At 32.0% G+C, this 20,940-nt stretch overlaps 1 protein-coding gene across 7 annotated transcripts in view; it reads right to left on the minus strand.

Moving 5' to 3' along the window:
• Positions 1 to 20,940, minus strand: part of LOC143222781 (RNA polymerase II-associated protein 1-like) — a 32,688-nt gene continuing 11,748 nt past the window's right edge. For 2 of the 7 annotated variants that reach the window (XR_013012482.1, XR_013012481.1), the window contains exons 3-12: positions 19,380 to 19,493; positions 18,275 to 18,315; positions 9,695 to 9,778; positions 9,087 to 9,213; positions 7,296 to 7,346; positions 6,217 to 6,369; positions 2,546 to 2,734; positions 1,267 to 1,342; positions 465 to 524; positions 91 to 224 (exon numbers count right to left, since the gene is read on the minus strand). Coding sequence is in view for 4 of the 7 variants with exons in the window: in XM_076449744.1 (XP_076305859.1) it covers positions 37 to 224; positions 465 to 524; positions 2,546 to 2,734; positions 6,217 to 6,369; positions 7,296 to 7,346; positions 9,087 to 9,213; positions 9,695 to 9,778; positions 18,275 to 18,315; positions 19,380 to 19,493 (1,007 nt within the window). In the remaining 3 variants the exon portion in view is untranslated. Of the gene's footprint in view, positions 225 to 464; positions 525 to 1,266; positions 1,343 to 2,509; positions 2,735 to 6,216; positions 6,370 to 7,295; positions 7,347 to 9,086; positions 9,214 to 9,694; positions 9,779 to 18,274; positions 18,316 to 19,379; positions 19,494 to 20,940 lie in introns of all 7 variants that reach the window. The other 5 variants (XM_076449744.1, XM_076449743.1, XM_076449746.1 and 2 more) reach the window with 3 other exon arrangements.

Genomic DNA, 20,940 nt, shown 5'->3' on the forward strand with positions numbered 1-20,940 from the left:
TTTGAGTTCAAGGAGTCACGTAATCAGCCATATTGACTAAGCTTGTATTGAGAGAGTTAAGGTATTCTTTGGACTTATAATTTTTATCACCTTAGAATGTATTGGGTTTGGTTTTGGTAATAAAGTCATCCAGGACAGTTTTTCCTTTTCTACTTTGTCCATATGTAACCACTGTTGAGCTTCACAAGGATTGATTGGTAGTTCTGATTCATTCAACTCAATGTCTACAAAGTAAATTCAAAAGTAATTTTATTAAAATTACTATATGAATACATAATATATTTACAAAATTAAATCTCTAGAGAAATTTAAAGAATTTATCATGTTCAAGTACATTTGCATACTTATTAGGTCTGGTATCAATCTTTCAAAAATTTCCAATAAAAATTAAAATTTTGTAAGTAATAAAGTTAAATATTTTCCTAAAGTTGAAGAAACCCCACTTTGCTGTCTGATGAGTTTACCTTTATGTCCAGTAGTACTTGAATCAACTATCTCCTTTTCACTGGATTTGTCTTTCATATCTGTTTGTAAAAAACAGAAGAAAAAGCTAACAATTATAGCTAACTGTAATATAATCAATAATAAAACTTCGCAAGTTACTACCAAAGCATGTATAATAATTTTACACACAAGAATGAAATTAATAAAACTACAAACATTGCAATTTCAGAATCTTAAAAAAAATAAAAAAAATATGGCTCTATTAAATATTAATTTATACTGTTAAAATATCATAATCTTTAGGGTTATAATGTGCCAGTAAACATATTTTGTAAATTTATGTTTGATCTTCAATACTTAATTTCTGCTTATAAAGATGTTAATCTTTACAGCATTTGTAGATAGCACAAAGTACCATTTAATTTGAATATTCCAGCATTTGTTTTTTTACTGTAAGCATAAAACAGTTTGAGAAGGTTGAGTATAATGTATTAAAATAAGTTGAATCTGCAAATCAACAAGTTGTATGAACACAATAAGTATAAATTCAGGGCTTAACAGAATGTATCAGAGCAACATTCTGAGATTGTTTGGCCCTTCAGATACTGGTTGCTTGTAAGAATAATATGTGACAACCCTTTCTTACACAAAATATTTATACAGTCAGACCACAAGGGTGTGGTTAAGATCAAGTATTTAGAATTTTTGATGTGTGAATATTTTTTTTTTTTTACTTAATGACATTGGAAAACAAAGGAATATGAATTAAACTGATGTACCAGAACTATCCAGAAAAAAAAGAAAAAAGACTGCTCTCCTTACCATAGTTAGTATAGTAATAGATACGAATCCACAAAGTTCACTAACAAAGGACATCCTTCACATTTCACAGGCAACACTATGAAACATAATCAAGATGATTTCCATCAGGAAAGAGAGACACAAGTCACATGTACACAAGCAAGTTACTTAAGAAACATATCCAGAAAAGGAAGATCAACTGTATCTGGTACTTTGATAATAGTAAAAAGTCTTGTAACATTTCCTAGTGATCAGTTGGTGGGAAAAAAACATTTCAGAAGTGATACAACATAATGTTTGCAATATGAGAATATTCATAATCATTTCTAAGCACTAAACTAAGGACAAGTTATGGGTAAGGAGAGTGAACACAAAGGTCAAGGTGAACTCTGCCTACAATCAAACCAATGTCATGTAAAATTACAAGCTTTGTATGGAAAAAAAAAAATCTGAATTAACCATGATAAGCTTTCCAGTCATATTTCTCCATCAACTGCCACATATCTGAAGCAGATAGAAAATGATACAAACATTCATGTTATTTCATGCTAAGACCTAACAGTCTTATTTAATCCAGTGCTTATGGAATGAAGAATGTAACAAAGTTATACATGTATGTTTTTCTGTTATACTTTTGTCACACGTAACCACTGCTGAGCTTCATGAGGGTTGATAGGTATTTCTGATTCTCAAATTACTACTAAAGCATGTATTATATTCAATAATTTTATCAAAAAAAAAAAAAAAAAGAAGAGGGACACTAACTGCATACATAAAGATGAGCATTTAATTTCATTAATTAATATATTATCTAATAGGATCAAATACCTAAATTAGTATCACTTACAATAACTGGTAAATCATATATGGAAAAACAAGCCACACGACCAAGAACTTAAAACATACTTTAGAAAATTTTAACTTTATTTGTGAGTTATACCTATAAAAAAAATAATAGCTTGTAGAATCTAACCAAAGAAATAAATAACCTATTTTCAAAATAAGTAGACTGAATGTTGAATTTATTTATACGAAATACTCAAAAAAGAGCCTGCAAATGAAAGAAGCTCCTTGCAAGAGAATCAATGGTAATTTTTTACCACTAGGAGACATTTTAACACACATTTTAATAAGAAGACCTAATAACAGTGTTTAGTTCATTAACAAATAACAGAACATTATTTATTTTTTAAATGGGTAGATTTTTTTTAATAATATGAAAATGGTTGCAGGCTGAATTAAAGCAACTAGTAAGCTTTTTAACCTTATGTTGTGCATCATTTCTCTATTAGATTATTACATGATGTTAAAGATGGGCTTTGTGTTTCCTCCATTTCTGAAGCCAGGACATGAACTCTACTGACTGCATTTTGGCTTGATCTTTGTTCATCACCCATAGTTGTAATTTCTTGCTGATTTCTAGTATCTACTGGACAAGTTTCCTTATTTTGTTTCCTCTTGCTTTTTAGGAATCTAACAATGCTTGGATCTAAACACAAAATAAAAGAAATCATGTGAATAGCTTCAGTCTTGACTATTTTGTTACAAACCAATCTTCTTCAATTAACGTAACTAAAAATAACGTGTTATTAGAGACTAAGTTTCATTTTGAATTGAAATATTTAAATGATTTATGCTTAATACTTAGAATTTCCAAACCTAATTACTGTATTATAACCACAAGAAAAATAAAAAATTAATACTATGAACTCCAAACAGGGGTGTTGAATATTGCAAGTTTTTGTTTAAGAGATAAATTGTGAAAACATTTACTTGCCCTCTCCCCATCTAACAAAACACACAAAAAAGTAGAATATAACTTAAGATTTTGAGTAATGATACTTACACAATTCTGCAATTTTAAAATAACCTTTTTTATTTTGTTTTTCCACCTTTCATAAAACCTGATATGAAATCAAGTGGGATATTTATTACATAAAACCATTACAAGTTATTGTAACAGACAAAAATCTAGATTACTTCTGTACTGTTTTAATATGGGTGTACATACCATCCCTTCATAAAATGCTAGTGCACTCAATGATGAAAGAATAAACCATCACTCATTTAAAAATTTTACAAAATCTATTTTATTTTTGACCAGAACCTTTATGTCAGTAACTCAATTTTATCATGAATGATGTGCACAACGTTTTGCATTTAAGCTCCTCATATATACATACACACACATATATTCATTTGCATGTATTAAGATTTTTACCATTTAGTCCTCAAAATTTCACAAAGCAGAACATTTCAAATTTCAGCCACATTGGGATTTTCAACTGGAAAATGGCAGAGTTCATTCTTGTTTAAAGTATTAACTTAAATCCATAATTTAAAGTGTGACAGGATATCACTAATTAGAGACAAGTGTCAAGATACATAAAATTATCAAAAGTCAGCTACTGAAGACAGTGGGTTTGAAAAATTCTAATTTATGAAAAACATTAAAATATTTGACATATTTAGATATGAAATTGTATGAAACTGAAGTTTAATGATTATTCTTTAGTATTATTAAATATGGTCAGGAACCATTAATAAAAAATTGAATACCCAATTGCATTGACAGCCCTTATTATTATTATAATATAAAAACTATATGTTTTATATACAATGAATTCCAAAGCCTGTGTATCTTACCAAAGAAAGGAACATACAAGTTAAATATGACACACAAATGTAATTTAAAACAATAAATTAAAACTCTTTAATATAAAGAAATCTTTATTTAAAACAGAAAACATTAAAATCAGAGAAGTTAAATAATTCTGTTAATTTCTCACTGCTAGTAATACAGCCATCCTTCATTTAATCAACATGGTGGATTTCTTGTACCCTTGTAGTTGACACTTTGGTTTCCTAGTTTCATATCTCTAAGTATGTGAAACACATCTTTTTGAGTGAAGTTGACTGTTTTAAAGCTACTACCTTCTCATGTTACTGACTTCTTACTGAAATATGTGCACTTCTTGTTGCTAATAATTAGTAAGACTGTTGACTGAGGTTTTGTTAGTTTAACCCTTTCATGATTGGCTCAATATAATGTATACAAGTTTGTCTACACATATGTACATGTTATGTATTTGCTCTGTAACTTTTGGTATAGCATGTGTATCTTCACAAAATTTGATAAAGTTTTAGTGGAGATTAAAAGTACATTGTACACAAAAAATCACATTTTTAATGAAATATTTTTACTAAAAATTTGTTTGTGAAAATATCAAGTCTGTTTCATTACTAGTCTGAATAAGAAGTGATTTCATGTTATAATTCAAAAAACTATTCTTCATCCCAAATGTCTCAAACATTATTTGCATAATCTCAAACCTCTTAATACATTTCAAAGGTTTTTTTTTCACTAAGACTTTATATTTTGTCATTTTCTATACTCTAACTATGTGGGGTCTGTCACTTGACCAACCTTATAACCATTATAAAAAAAATTATGAAATAAATTTAAATCATGCTTTCTTTCTTGCAAGAATGACTACATATTATAACACAAAAATACAAATGTTTAGTCTTAGTAGCTTAAGTCTCATAACACTATATACTTATTATATTTAATTATATTGACCTTCCAGATATACCTAGCTGACAATACATAACTTGTATTGATATGGTGCACATGCACTAATGTTACATATTGAATATAAAACTAACCTTTAGTCTTTCTTCTCTTTGTTGTGTTTTAGTGAACTGGTATTTTGTAATACACAACCACATTTCAATTATTATACATTACATATATGCATATAGGTTACTATTTAGAAATAAATTATCAAACTTATTTTTCTTAAAATATATAATAATAAATCAAGAAGCAAAGCAAACAATCATCTCCTCCCACTACAACCTTTCAACTCTGTTGCTGCTGGACATAGGTTGCTAAGCCTTTTAAAATTTTGTATGTGGAAGATATCAGTTTTTTCTTAGGTTTTATACACACAGTTGAATAACCTCAAAATCATAAATAAATACACTGATATCAAAGAATTCTACCATAATTTATTAAGCTTAGTAACGTCAAGCAAACTAAAGACACGACCTACCTTTTAGAAATCTTTGTTCAAAAGAATGTGATAGCCTTTTTTTCACAGATTAAAATGGCTGTGAAAACCACTAGAGGAACATTTTAAGCTGTCGATTGGTTATTCATATGGCATATATTAAAATAAATACATACAAGGGATAGTTTCCAAAAATGGAAAATGGTGAATGGGACCATTGTGTTTGATTCAGTACATAAGCCATATCTTAGTAAAATAAATAGATATGAAGTTCTTATTTAATATTCTAGCTTGCTAATATCAGTAATTTGAGTTCCTAATTTGCACAAAACTTCTGACTTAGTATTTTCACATCACAAACATCTTATTTTAAACAATGCTGCATTAAACATACCACATGACTCATTCAAATCTATATCTGTATATGTTCTTTTAACACTTACCTTCAAATTAAGAAATGAACCCATATATAATATTGAAGTTTGAATTACTATTTAAAATTTTAATCCAAACTTACCGAGATAAATTCATTAAATAATAGTTCAATAAGATTTTGAATGCAAGTAAACAAATAAAATGACATGGCCTTTGACCCATAAACTGTTGCAGAAGAGTGATATGATTATGTATATGTGTTAGTCTTCTGCAGTTAAGAATTTTCAGCAATGTGGAAGACTTCCTAGAAGTCTATAGAATGAATTATTGGAAAAAGAAGACAGCATTTTCCAACAAGCAAAGTACAAAAGTTTAAACGCATTGCCCCAAGGGTCAGGCAATGTAATTCCAAACCATGTTTGAATATATGTTTTATTTATATTTTTCAACAAAGATAAAGCTGAACTAAACTGTAAAAGAATGTATAAATTAAGTATATTGATTTCATCCATATCCAAGTTTAAGCAAAAATGTAAAAACTAAATCATAAATGTTAATATACATGTTAGCTAATAATTACCTAACTGGCCTAATAATTGCTTCTGTGCTGCAAGAATTTCCTCATTACTCATTTTAGCAAGCTTTGCTAGATTCTCTTCATGAATCTTCTGCATCACATCACCAGGACAAGAGCTGTTTAAGCCACTTCCATCAACTATAAAACTTGAGGAGGCTACAAATATATTAATGGTAATAATACAATTATTCATAAATACTTTTAATTAATAATATTAATTAATCTTTTAGGACCATAGGGATGTACTGATATCTCAGTAACATTAGAAGAGACTTCAAACTATTAATTTTAAAATTAGAGGAAATAAAACAAATTGTCAAGTCAGTAAACAAAGACTAATTGTATCGAGGTGTAAAATGCTGGGTTTCACTGTGATGGTTATTTACTAATCAAGAGAATGGCAAAATGGTCTCAAATGTCAATGTTTTACCTTTGTAAATAAAAAAAAACATTTTAAGGCATTTTAGGCAAAAAAAATGTTGCTAATTTGTCCTTGGCATGCTTCAGTCTGATACCTTTTGCTAGGCCTAAAAAGCCTCACTTTTTCAACTTAGGTGTTCTACACCACTGAATTAAGATCAATGCTACAGGTATTTTTAAACTTTAAAGTTTATGATGATAATACAAATATCTTTTCTTTTTACCCCAAGTACAAATGAAAATTTCATCTGTGCAATAAATGCCTTATCTATTTTTTATATTATAAGAGAAAAAAATCTGTTTCCAAAGGCCTATAGTTTAAGCAGTTCTTTTTTTTATCAAATTGACAGCACATTTTAATGCAAAATACACACATACACAATCAAAATATAATTCTCAGCAACTTTAAATTACATTTGATATTAACTTTTTAATTTCTTGTTTTCATGCTAGAAAGTTTCCCACTGTTTATATTTTTGTTAAATTAATTTTACACCTTTAATTGTATGCAATTTTCCTTAGATTCCTTTGATATGCATGCTTGTCACAAGCATATCACACTTTCTAAAAATTGTAAGAACAGATATTTTTAAAGTTTCCAGTTATTTAAGTTTTGTGATGTAATGGTAGCAACACATGGTCCAGAAAGTTGTCAAGATTACCTTGTTCTAGTTGCTTTGTTTCTTTGTTCACCATAGTAAGTGATGTCTCTTCTGTTAAAGAAAATATACAGTAATATTTAGCATCCAGGTAAAAAGGATTGATACTAAAAAATCCTATGCTGATTGCTTATAACATTGACTGTCTCTAACAAGTGGCCAATGTTATGAGGAAACAAAGGTTACAAGGTAACACTATCAACAAGACAAAGAAAGTGAATCTATCTTGTTCTGTTGAAATAGCTTTATGTTTTTTTTCTGAAATTTCAAGTAATTGGGTTTAGTATCAAAACTACAAGGTAGAAAAATGAGGGAAATATCAATGCTATCCCTCCAGTCAGAAAAAGGGTTAATACATCCCCAAAAATTCCAGAAATCTCATCTATAAATTCTAAAATCTGGATAACTCTCACAGATCCCAAGTTTGAGATTCTCTTTATTGCAGTATATCCCTAATTTTAATTCAAATAAAATATTAAATGATAAAACAAATTTTAAAAACAATTAATTTAAATGGGGCAAAATTGTTCAAAATCATCTTTTCATTTAGTAACATACCAAAAATTTTAACTTTATTTTTTCTTATCTCTAGACAAGTCTCCACTCAATTGGAAAATGTATTGGAATATAAAGTTAAAAATAACAAAGGAGCTTTCATTATGTGTTAAGATCTCTAGCCTATAACTTCTAATAGCTGAGATATAAGCAATTTATATAACTGAGGTTGCAAAACGGTAAATAGCTAAAACTGATGAAATTACAAGTATTGAAGTTATATAATTCAAACTAGTGCCATTTAATTATAAACTATTTTGAATTTCGTCCTACAAGTATAAGAGTGCTGTATTATGCTCAGAAAATAATTCAGGAAACTGACATACAAATATTTTCATTCAACACATACTGAAATCAACCAAAAATTAAAAGTATAAACATTACACAAAAGATTTTACTGAATAAATTTGACCTCTAAACTACGAAAATGTTTTGAAAAATGACTAAACACTTTTTTTTTTTTATAATGTTTCATTTCAGTGGTGCAATTTTGTTCACAGGCAGTGGGTGCATCCTGCCTTACACTATAGTGTTACACAGTGACTGTAATTATACATTATTTATGGGTGAAAACATATATTACACATACAAATAATCTTACTTAATAAAAGTAAAAAAACATTTTATGAAAATGTTAATTCACCTTATAATTTAATCTATAAATTTTATAAAATTAGAATATATTGAAATATAGGGCTGCAACAAAGAGTAAAGTTTTACATCAGAAGATTCAGAACATTAGCAAACAAAGTTTTGAACCTTTGATCACTAACTTACATGATTTATAAGTAACCATCACTATAGGTAACAGTATATACTTGACTGAAAATACTATTTTTTTACAGGTAGTCTACATGAATGAAATGAAACATATGTATGTATTTTTAAAATCATGTTTTATAACTAAATAAAAATACTTGTTGTATATCTCAAATAATTGATACTGTTTGTAATACTTATACAGAGAAAAGAGAACTAGTCATATTATCCTATGAGTGAACATATCAAAATGTAAATCATGGGCAAAAAAATCAATCTTATTGTTTTGTTTTATACCTTTATTACTTAAGTAAACAGGGTTATTAACAATTTTTAAATTAAGCTAAGAAACAATACACACATTATAAGCCAATGAAATGCAATACATGCTTATTATACTTATAGGATGGATGTTAAATCTTCAACTATTAAAACAACAAATCCACAGCTGTCCAAAAATAACTAATTTATTTAACATACCTTCAGAATGTGATGCTTTAGATAGCCTAAATGTAGTCTCTTTACTGATAGAAGAGGAAGTAAAATTTTCTCTTTCCATTTGCACAGCAAATATACTTTTCTTCTTTTTTCTGGCTTTGTCTTCAAGCTGAAGCAAATGCTTATTTTACTATAAACACTAACAATTATATACAAGGATATTTCAAACCACATTGATCTGTGTGTAGATATCACTCAAAAACCACTCTTAACAGGTTATAGGATGACTCCCATTATCAAATAGATTTCACGTGTTTATATAATTTATAATACACCTTGTATTAATCTCTTTATTCAATACAATTAAATACCATGGTTTTCAAAATGAAAATAAAAAATATGCAACAACTAAATTTGAGTAAAAAAGTGATAACATATCAAAATCCAAATTAGTGTCAAGATTGCCATTTGCAATAAAAATGTTGACCACTATGTTACTATATATACAAAACTGTGCTATAACCAACTTAAATATAGCAACAAGGATGAAACAATAGTATACAAGAATACCAGCAATCACACACAAAATTTAATTCTTGACAACAGATCATATAAACAAAGTAAAAAAACAACAACAACAGGAGGCATACCTCTTTGTCCCTTAAAATAACTTTTGGAAATGGTTCATTTACAGAGCCAGGAGCAATGACTGGATTTCCAGTGACATCTCTCTCCTAAATGAATAAGCAATATAATTAATGTCTGCAGAGTTTGAAACTCAGATAAAAATAGGACTAATACATTTTAATCGACAAGCATTTATTATTATACTTGAATTTGTAAAATGAAAAATTCTTAATTACTGACCTTATCAAATTTTAACTTAGTTTAAAATCATTTCCTACTTCCACTTTTCATGATACATATGAGAAAAAAATTCCTTTCTGTCAAGTGATTTCAAATATAAAATACTAAATTTCTCACTACCATCATGATTTTATTAAAATATTACCAATAATTATTTTCAAATTAGAAATCTATATCCATGTCAGAATTGTATCTACATTGTATCAACTGGTCCTTTAATTTATAATTATGAGATTTTTGTAATTATATTAAATCCCACTAACATTGATGTTTTGCCACATTACTGTTTTAATAACAATTGAAGTGACAAGTTTCACTGATATGTCACTCCAAGTAGTCTTAAATTTCTGGAAGATCAGCCTACAAAAATTCTAGAAAAAGGATCAAAATTCAGCCTTCCTAGGAATACAAATAAATTTACTGTTCTAAAATCACTAGAAAGAAATATAGTTTACTATATTCTAAACATCAAGTACTTTTACAAAAGGAGGAAAATTTCTTCTCAATATAGTAAAACTCACCCCAACAACAAACATTTCTATCTACAAAGTTGACCTTTTATATCACCTGTTAAAATTAAAAACCACTAGCTCAAGAAAACATTTGCACCAACCCCTGTAGATAAAGTTGGAAAGATTGGTTGGTTGGTTGATTTAGTTTTATGGCACAAAGCAGCTAGGCTATCTGTGCCAAATGTCCAGTAAAAAGGTAAAAACTAAAGTAAATGTAGTAAAATTCATAAAAGGAGATGAAGGTAAAACAAAACAGCATTTAAAAAGATAAATAGCATACAACCAATTTTGATATCTAGTCTACAATGTTAAGAGAGAAACCACAGCAAGAGAAGTTGTAAAGGACTTTCTGTAGCATAATGGTAATTATCATAACTTGCCAGAAAGACTAACAATGTACAAGTAAGTCACCTGATCAGTCCTGGTTTAACATTACTGCATTATCAAAAGTAAAGTAATAAAAGTTTTAAAAAAGACTAACTTGCCAGGACGGGTAGTTCAAACCGACAGTTCAAACAGCAGTGTTAGTCACCTGAAGTTGGCCTTTCCAGTCCTGGTGTCAAGTTATTTAATGTTATGGCCATTTTCTAATTTCAAATCAAAATAGAGAGATTGTGATTCTTAAAAGGGAACCATGATAAAAAAGGTTTAATGAATAAACATAAAACACTTAAATGACATTAAAAAGATTAATTACCTTTAAAAAACTAAAAACTTTATCAAGGTGGACAGTGTCACTGTCACCAATAACACTGTCTAATGTTATGGACAAACCTTGGGACAAAATGTATAAAATAGTGCTGTCATTGAGAGTCTTAATGATGGCAAGAAAATAAAATGTGGCTTACAGTGATCTGAGTGTTACACAAACTACACACTGGTGCAACAGTTCCAGATAAAAGAAAACAATGAGTTAAAAACTGTGACCAATGCATAGTCTAGTTAGAACTTCCTCTTTCCGATCCTTACGTAAGCAAGATGGCCAAAGTTCAATATAGGATTTTATTTGGAAAAGGTTGTTTTCGTGTTGCTCACTCCAAGTCGACTGCTAGCTGGCATGGAGCCAAGCCTTGAATATAGGACCATAATCCATGTATGGAATAGGCACTGCAGTGATAGTGCCAGAGCAGATAGATTTAGCTGCCGTGTCTGCAAGCTTGTTCCCACGAATACCAACGTGGCCTGGTATCCAGAAAAACTGGATAAAAGTAGATGTTAATGAGAAATGGGCCAGTCGGTTTTGAATATCAGTGAGAATAGGGTGTGAACCAACATGAAGTGATTCCAGACCCAGTAGAGAACTAAGCAAGTCATTATAAATAGTGCAGTTGGAGTACTGCTCAGCTTCAATATGATCCAGGGCAAGAGAAATGGCATACAGTTCAGCAGTGAACACAGAAGCTGTAGAGGGGATTCTGCGAGCAACCACAGAACTGCAACAAACCAGAGTAGAGCCCACAGAGTCACCTGATTTGTAACCATCCATATAAATTGGAATGGAAAGATTGTTCGAAGGTGTTCAGTAAATATAAGACGGTACTTCCAATTGGGAGTAACTGCTCTTCTCAGATGACTTAAAGAAAGGTCACATTTGGGGACTGTTATAAGTCATGGTGGGATGGGCTGACTAGTGGATACTGCAATGTTATCCAAGGACAGACCCAATTCATCCAACTGTACCTGGGTGCGAAGGCCAAAAGAAGCAATGGCAGATCGTCTGTTCTGAAAAAGTATGGCCCATCAAGGAAGGAAAACACAACCCCAGGTGGGATGCTTTGATAAGGAATGAAGTTTCAAGGAATATAGTAAAGACAGTTGCAGATGGCGAAGGTGCAAAGAAGGTTCAAGAGACTCTACATATAAGCTCTGAACTGGGGAGGTGTGGAAAGCCCTGCTGCAGAGCCAAAGTCCATGATGATGAATGGGGTTCAGCATCTTTAAGGCTGAGGGTCTGGCAGAGCCATAGACCAGTGATCCATAGTCAAATTTTGATTGAATAAAAGCACGATATATCTTTAACATAGAACATCAATCTGCTCCCCAACTGGTGGTAGAGAGGACACTGAGGATGTTCAGTGCTCTTGCACATTTGACCAGTAGCTGCATAATGTGTGGTATAAAGGTCAGCTTACGGTCAAAGATAAGCCCCAAGAACTTGGTCTCAGGGACCATAGGCAGGCAGCAAAACTTCACCAATATGGAGTTCAGGATCAGGATGAATACCCCTGTTGGCAGCAAAAGTGCATGCAAACAGTTTTAGAGAGAGAGAAATTAAAGCCGTTCACTGTGGTCCACTTCAGTACACGATCGAGGGCAGTTTCTAGTTGCTGATCAATATATCTCATGTTTGAAGACTGACATGAGTTGTGAAAGTCGTTGACATAGAACCCGTTTGCAACAGTGAGAGGGAGTTGTTCATCAATGGCATTAATCTTTACACTGAAAAGTGTGACACTCAAAACACAGCCCTGAGGGACTCCAAGTTTCTGTAGAAAAGAACAGGAAAGTGTCGAACCCACACGAACTTGGAATCTTCTGCCCATTAAAAATTTTTTAATAAAAATGGGTAAATGGACACACAACCCATATATATGGAGGTCTCGCAAAATTCCATACCTCCATGTTGTGAGATAAGCCTTTTCAATGTCAAAGAATACTGACACAAAATGTTGTCGATTGAGAAAGGCTTCTCTGATTGACATTTCAAGTCGAATCAGGTGGTCCATGGTGGAGTGCTGTTGTCAGAACCCACATTGGGTGGGCAAGAGGAGGTTGTTTGATTTGAGGAACTAAACAAGAAGAGCATTCACCATCCAATCCAAGGTCTTACAGAGACAGCTTGTCAAAGCAATTGAATGGTAGATAGAAGGAATCTTTCCCAGGCTTAGAGCAAGGTAAGATAATAGCCTGGCACCAGGCATTAGGAAAAACATTCTCCTGCCAGATCCGGTTAAAAACAATTAGAATAATATCAAGAGAAGCAGGAGATAGATGGCACAGCAAGTCATAGTGTACATCATCTGGTCCAACAGATGTACTGCCAGACCAATGAAGGTCCAGTTTCAGTTCCACCAGTGTAAAGGGATGATTATAGTCATAGAGACAATCAGTTCAAAAGGAAAGAGATGACTGCTTTGCCAGAGTCTTGATGGCCAAGAAGGTAGAGGAACAAGCAGAAGTGCTGGATATCTGGCAATAGCTTTCAACCTAGAGTATCTGTGATGCTCCAGATATCAGCTACTTCCTGGCCATAAGAGATTAAGATCAGAAGGGGGACAGAATTATATTGCTCACTGACCTTTCAAATCTTGTCCCATATGACTATGAAACTGGTGGTAGAAGATATGCCAGTTGTAAACTTAATCCAAGATTCCTTCTGGCTTTGACGTCTTACCCACTGAGCATGTGAATGGGCCCACTGGAAAGAGATGCAGTTTGAGAGTGTGGGATATCTACGGAAAGTATCCCAGGCCCATTTTTGATCCTTCCTTGCCATGTGGCAGGTAGAATTCCACCACAGACAAGGAAACAGTGAAAATGTGTCAAAGTTTTAGGAATACATTGAGCAGTTGCTTGTATAATACAGTCAGTTACTGCTGCCACAGAGTCATCTATTGATGGCTGACAGACGATGGCAGGATCAAGTTCTGCGATGGACAAGTAAAAAATGGACTAGTCTGCCTTATCCAGCTTTCACCAGGGCACGCGGGTTGGGTGGCATCGACCATGGCCAGTCTCTCTCAAAAGTATAGGAAAATGATCACTGCCTCATGGATTATTGTGAACCCTCCAAACAAATGGGAGAATAATGAAGGGGAGCAAACTGAGAGATTAATAGCAGTAAATGACTGACTAGGTGCATGAAAATAAGTGGAAGAACCAGTATTGAAAAGAGAAAGGTTGTGATCAGAGAGCATACACTCTACAGAACAACCCCAGAGGGAATTATGTCCATTAAAGTACCCCAGGATTAGAAAGGGAGATGACAACTGTTCAATGATATCATCAAGATCTGATTGATCAAATGTCTCTCCAGGTGACAGGTAGAGAGAACAAACAGTGATGGAATGACCCAAGGAAACACGGATGGCTATGGCCTCCAAGGGTGTGTTGAGTGATAAGGATAGGGTCGGCACTTGCTGATCAACCAAAAGTGCCACCCCTCCACCATTTAGAGCAAGAATGAAAGTAGAAAGGGTGAGAACCATTACAATTGACACAATATAGGTCCACTTCACACTCAATGGTATCTTGGTCCTTGCCACCACAACAAGTACATGTCAGGGAACCACGAGGGTTCAGAATGTACGGGATTAAGATAACCTGCCTTGATGTTGGCAGGTGCACGTGATGTAAATGTCAAAAACGAGGATATTTGACGGCAGTGTATCTCCATCTTTGTGAGTGGAGATGCACCTCACTGCAGAAACACCTATAGTGGAGAAACCAGAAAGAATCTCTGACTTGGGGATGTTCTTCAAATCCCTCTCAACAACTCCTTGTGATGAATTCAAAGTAGCATGAGGTGTAACCTCAATAGGTATATTCCCAATTGCCTTTGAATTCAAGAGGTGTTCACTGTATTGGGATGTGGATGTTTCAACCAATATGTCTCCAAATCAAAGCTTCTTTACTGACTTTGGAGAGCCAGCAAGTCCCTCCAGTCCCTTCTGAATAAAAAAGGGGGACATTTGCCCTAAAGGTTTCTCTGAAAGAGAATGTAGGATGAGAAAATGAGGTACAACTGGTGGCACACATGTTGAAGACTGCTGATCAGAGTCTTCAAGATGTGGTCGTTTACCTATTGACTGTTTTTTCACTATTTTATTTAAATTTTTATTCGGAGGATCCATAGGAAAAAAATAAAATTTCGGTTCCCACTGACCCCACCCACCATGGAGCCCTACAAGTGGATGCACTACAATGTCAAACAAGGACACTGCAGCAACGCCAGGGTTTCATGAGCACTATACCCAAACACCAGCATCAGATACAATGTCTACAACACCTATTGAGAACTTCCAACACTGGTACTTGGTTGACTCTAGCCCAAGTGGACCAGCTGATTGACCCAAGGGGGCCACCCAAAGGCCGCCCATCTACAGGAATTCAACACCAAAGTGATGTGTTAGGGTTGGACCCCTCAACCACCAGGATCATCTCCTCCCCTTCACGGGTCACCACGCATGACAAACACGTGGGTGGATGTTTAAATCTCAGAGGTAACCTGAAAGGACAGAACCTTCCATGGAAGTTCCCCTCACCACATACAGGAATCCACACCGAGGGGAAGTTAGAAAGAATTTTATATTTATCTGTAAAATATTTTATTCTCTTTCTATCTCAAAAAATGTTGATACTAACATCAGTTTTTCAGCAAACAAAATCAATACTAATTCTATAAAAGTATTAAAAAAACCAAAATGTTCCAGTTGATCATAAATATCAAATTTTTTTTGTGCTGTCCTAAACTGCATAAAATTCCTATTAGATTTAGCTTTATCATCATCTCAGTAAAAGCACTACCAAATATACTATTTAAGCAATTCTTAAATGTTTTATCAAACAATATTAAAATCAATACAGGTAATTCTTATAACAAAAATTATTGAATCACTAACAATAAAAAAAAAAAAGATACAAGGCTGCATTAATAAATTACATATTACAAACAATGTTTTATTTATTTCTTTTGTTTTATATTTTGATTACATAAGTAAATAGGGTCATTATAAAATCTAAAATTAAACTAAGATAACAATACATACATAATACTAAGGTTCTTAGCTTTCTTTTTGACTGTTATTTGGAGAGTATCTGTAAACTTTCCCATCAATTTTAACTAAAGAACAATACAATCGTTTTCAATTACTGTATGTTTAGGTGAATAATTATGTTAAATGTAACCATAATATTTATAAACCATTAGGAATTCTGATGGGTTCCAACTACTCATTAAATATAGCTAATATGTGTCTTTTTATCTAACAATCACCAAACCTAGATCAGTATCATTTAACCTTTTGATACACAATACAGATAACTTAATTTCTTTAAACAATCCAGGCTTTGAGCTATCAGTCTCTTCCATTTATGTTGTGGAAATAGAATTTGAAATGACAACTTCTCATTTTCTTAACTGACATATCTCATTTATGGCAATTTGAATTTCAACATTTGCAATAAAAGAAATGACTTCAAATTCCATGTATACATTATTCCTTCTGTTCATAGTTTAATCCCTAATACCTTAATCAAGGGTGTAATTATTTCAAAACTAAAAAGCTTTGTATTCATTCTAATTAATTTGAAAACTACAACTGAAAAACAAGTTTAATGGTTGTGATTTTCCCACTATAATCAAAATGTAAAGATTGTTTCTTTCAATAAATATAAGATTACATTAAATAAATATGGTACAATTTTTATTCTAGAAGTTATAAGTTTCATCTGAAAAGACGGTTTTCTCACTCCTGAACTTGCATTGATCATATTATTTGATGTCTTTTTTTCATTTCTTATTTAGGAAAGGACAAGTTGCTTTTGATTATGTATGGTTGGTAAAAAAAAAGTATTCATTTATTATGTAAATGTAGAGTTTTTGGTTCAGAACATTATGGGTTCAATCACATGAACCAGGCCTTCTAATAACTTTACATCTGTTGCCCATACCACTGATTCTTATCTGGAATGTTGTATAATTGAAAAATGGACTATCTTAAATGCTATATGAATGCTACTATGCTGTTACATGCCACTCATTATTAAATAGGTTTTGACATTTTTATTTCAGCATGTTTTGTTGTTACTGACAACTTTCACATGATGATATTTAGTTATGATTTTTAACTGCAAATTCATTACTACTATTAGAAAATTATGTATGCAGTAAATTAAAACATGTTGCAAAATAAATGCAACAGTGAGGACAACCACAAAAATAACTCATAAATATCAAATTAGCAATAAAGTATGGAAGTTAAGGAATTACAAACAAACCCACAACTGGCTTTTGGAAGCAAGTAATACTATAACATCAGGCATTATGAATTTGTGCATTTGTCTAACATTTTCTGCTGCATGCCTTCTAGTTTTATACCTGCATTTAGAAGAAACTGATCAGACAGGGCATCTTTACTACTACATTATCTAGTTTTTAAGATTTTTAGTAGTTTCTCACAACTGGTATAACTATGAATGTACTCTTTATTGTTTTAGTTTTGCAAAGATATTGATGGATTTCATATTACATGACCAGTAATTTTTCACCTGGATTTAATAGATAATTATGAGACAGGATATATTAACACTTCTCAACTGTTACAGCTCCATAGTCTTTGAGATTTTACAGGTACCTTTGATCATTTTCAACAAATGTTATACATTTTTTTTATCACCTATGTATATATGATGTCTTTTCTTTGTTTGTCTATATATAAAACCTATATCAGCACTGATTTGAGCTGCAACTGATCAAAATTTATTTCAAAAATAAATAGAGAGTAGGGCTTTTTTTAGTGGTTTTAATTAGTTAAAGATTCTTGTACTTTGCTGTTGAAAGTTATGTTTAGGAATTTCAGAGAAAAAATTAATTTGGACTATAGGCAAACTGCAGTCTCCACACAGAATTTAAAAAAAAAATCATCAAAATACCCTAAGACGTAGTTGCTACAGGATAATTCTCTCAGTAGCTTTTCTTAAATAATTTTTGTTTAGAATTGTCTTCCCAGATTAATTACTGAATACCAAAATAGTATAAAAATAATAAAATAATTTAAATGTTAAATGGGTTTTAAACACAAATACTAATTTACAAGTATAACAATAATTCTGATGAATAAAAATACTCACCACAATGTCTTTAATGACAGATGGAAAACCAAAGTCATGATCTATAATGATGGAGAATTAAAGTTCTTTGGTTACAAAATCTGGTGTGCAAAAATTTCAGGTGTAAAAAAAAAAAGTGAGATACTATGAAAAAATATTGAAACATTTTTGAATAAAAATTATGCTCAAGCAAAATTGAGAAACAAACTTTTTTATGTTTTAAGAATGACAAAGCACAACCACACAATATAAATTGTTTTCCTGAGTTCACTTTTATGCAGAATGGATTGTGAGGTTACTGTTTGAATAATTTGACATACACATTTCAATGATAACAAAAAGTGAAAGAAACAGAATATTTTCAGCACTTTGAACAAGAGAAATGTTTGTGAATTTTTTTTCTTTTTCTTATGGCAAAGCCACACCAGGCTATCTGTTGTGTCCACCAAGAAGAATGCCCCAAATTCTTCAAATACAAAATTCAGATACCTTGTTGCAATAGATCTGCAAAGCAAAACTGCAAAATATAATTCTGCTGCTGTGCATGTATGTGTATTTAAAAAATAGCTATAAAATATACTACACACTGATTTTGATTTTGACTGGATAACATTTTTACATTCCAAATCCAAGTAAATGTTCAAGCTGCATTGTAAACACACCATGCTTATGCTCATTTTTTTACATCCAAATAGTTTCTTAATTCTTTCACGCTCAGGTGCATCAGTTCATGTTTTTTTTCATTGAACTGCAAAAATGAACTACTGGATGAAACAGTCTCAAATTTCAGGCAAATTTTTTATAAACTGTGTAGTTTCATAAATAAATTATTATTTTTATATATGATATTTGTATAAATTTACAGCTTTGAAAATTTAAAAGGATTTCTTGTTGGTGTGTTTTTTCTTAAGAAACAATTAAAACTTGTACTATAATAATATTCTACATATGCAAAGATAAACAGTGTAAGAGTAAGTTTATTATTATTAATATGCCTAAGTTAGTGAAGCAATACAGCCTGCTGGGTTCTATTGAAATCTGGCTCTAACACACACAAGAAATTAAAATGATACATATTTCATTACATATTTTGAAACATGCAAAGAATGATACTGATATACTCAACTATCTAATATAAGGTTTTCATTCTTTTTAATGCTGGCTTTTTCTTCATTCTTCTTTTCTTTAAATTTTGACTTAATTTTTTTACTTCCTCCCTCTCTTTGGTTCTGTGATAGACCTAAAACAATACAAGATTCTTTATTAGTAAACAGTTACCAATCATGTTAAACATATGAAACTTGCTATACATTCTGACAAAATCTGATAAATCCCAACACTGGTGGCAAACAAAGGTTACAAGCTGAGCTCATGAAGGAACAGTACCCTCCAGGTAGCCAGCAAAATTGTTGGTCACACATTTGCATCATCTAGAAAAATGATGGATTGTGGCACCACAAAGAGGAGGGACAGGTAAGGGGAAGGACAGGAAACAGAAATCAGGTTCACACTCAGATCTGACTGAGATAAATAGGCTATCTAATGTGAAAAGGCAGGTTTTTGTTGGAGAGATGCCACTGGAGACTCCAAGGACTCTAGAACTTGACAATTGTCAAGTCATTTTGTATTTGATAATAGAGTAAGATGCAAATCCTAGAGATAAGGAGTATGTAAAATGATTTGAGATAAGATAGCATCATAACCTAAAAAATCCTATCATCAGATAAACCACATTTGCAATGCCAGAGACAAAGACAATAAACAAGCCAATCTGAAGGTAAGGAAGGTGAGGATGTCCCCACAAAATAGGATGGAGGTAGAACATTTGGTCATAGGTAAGACTAATGGAAGATTCAGGGCCTACTGCCAAAACAGATAAAATCACACTCAACAACTGTTGATCGAGATATCGATAGTCAGCTCTAGGATATGCAAGGGCAGACTGATCCAAAGTCTATGGGGGACAAGGCAGACAAATACCATCACCCAATTGAGAAGTGAATGGGACAAGAGAAAAGAAATTAGGGTTGAGAAGTAGATTCATGCAAGAATAAAGGACTTAGGTCGTATGATAAAGGAGCAAAGGGTAAGATAATAACATACCCAAGAAATAAAAGTCTGAACAGAATCCTCGGAAAGGGTACGTGAATGTCCGGCAAATTCAGGAGATGGAAACTTTGCTCCACATCTTCCTGAACATGTGAAGCCTTACATGATTCAATCCCATTGAGATCAAGTATACATAAATCTCCCAATGGTTTGCCAGTAGCAGAGGCCTCTGGTCAAGTGCCTATTGAACATGAGACACCCAAAGCAATGACATTAACTTCAGAATTCATGTTGTACCAATGAACAAGAGCATTTGAAGTAAGAAATAAATGCAACTATAATAAGGGCAATGAAACCTGAATGCTTTAAAACAAACAAGTATTTTAAATCAAACCACTTTGAAAATAAATTCAATCCAAAACACTAATTAAGACAAAAAGAAAAGTAGAAGTGCAAATGCTGACAAATAAAAAGTGGTAATTTAGTGGAGGTGCATCGAAAAAGTAACTTGAGTGTACTACACTCCTATTGGTGGAGATGTGATGCATGATTTGCATGAGAGACATGTTTGAATCATTTGATTCCAAGAGGGGAATGTGGAAAGCTTGTGGCATGTGTAATAACAGTTCATGTATAGA

This window comes from Tachypleus tridentatus, chromosome 8, assembly GCF_004210375.1.
Source record: "Tachypleus tridentatus isolate NWPU-2018 chromosome 8, ASM421037v1, whole genome shotgun sequence".
Taxonomy (NCBI): Eukaryota; Metazoa; Arthropoda; class Merostomata; order Xiphosura; family Limulidae; genus Tachypleus; species Tachypleus tridentatus.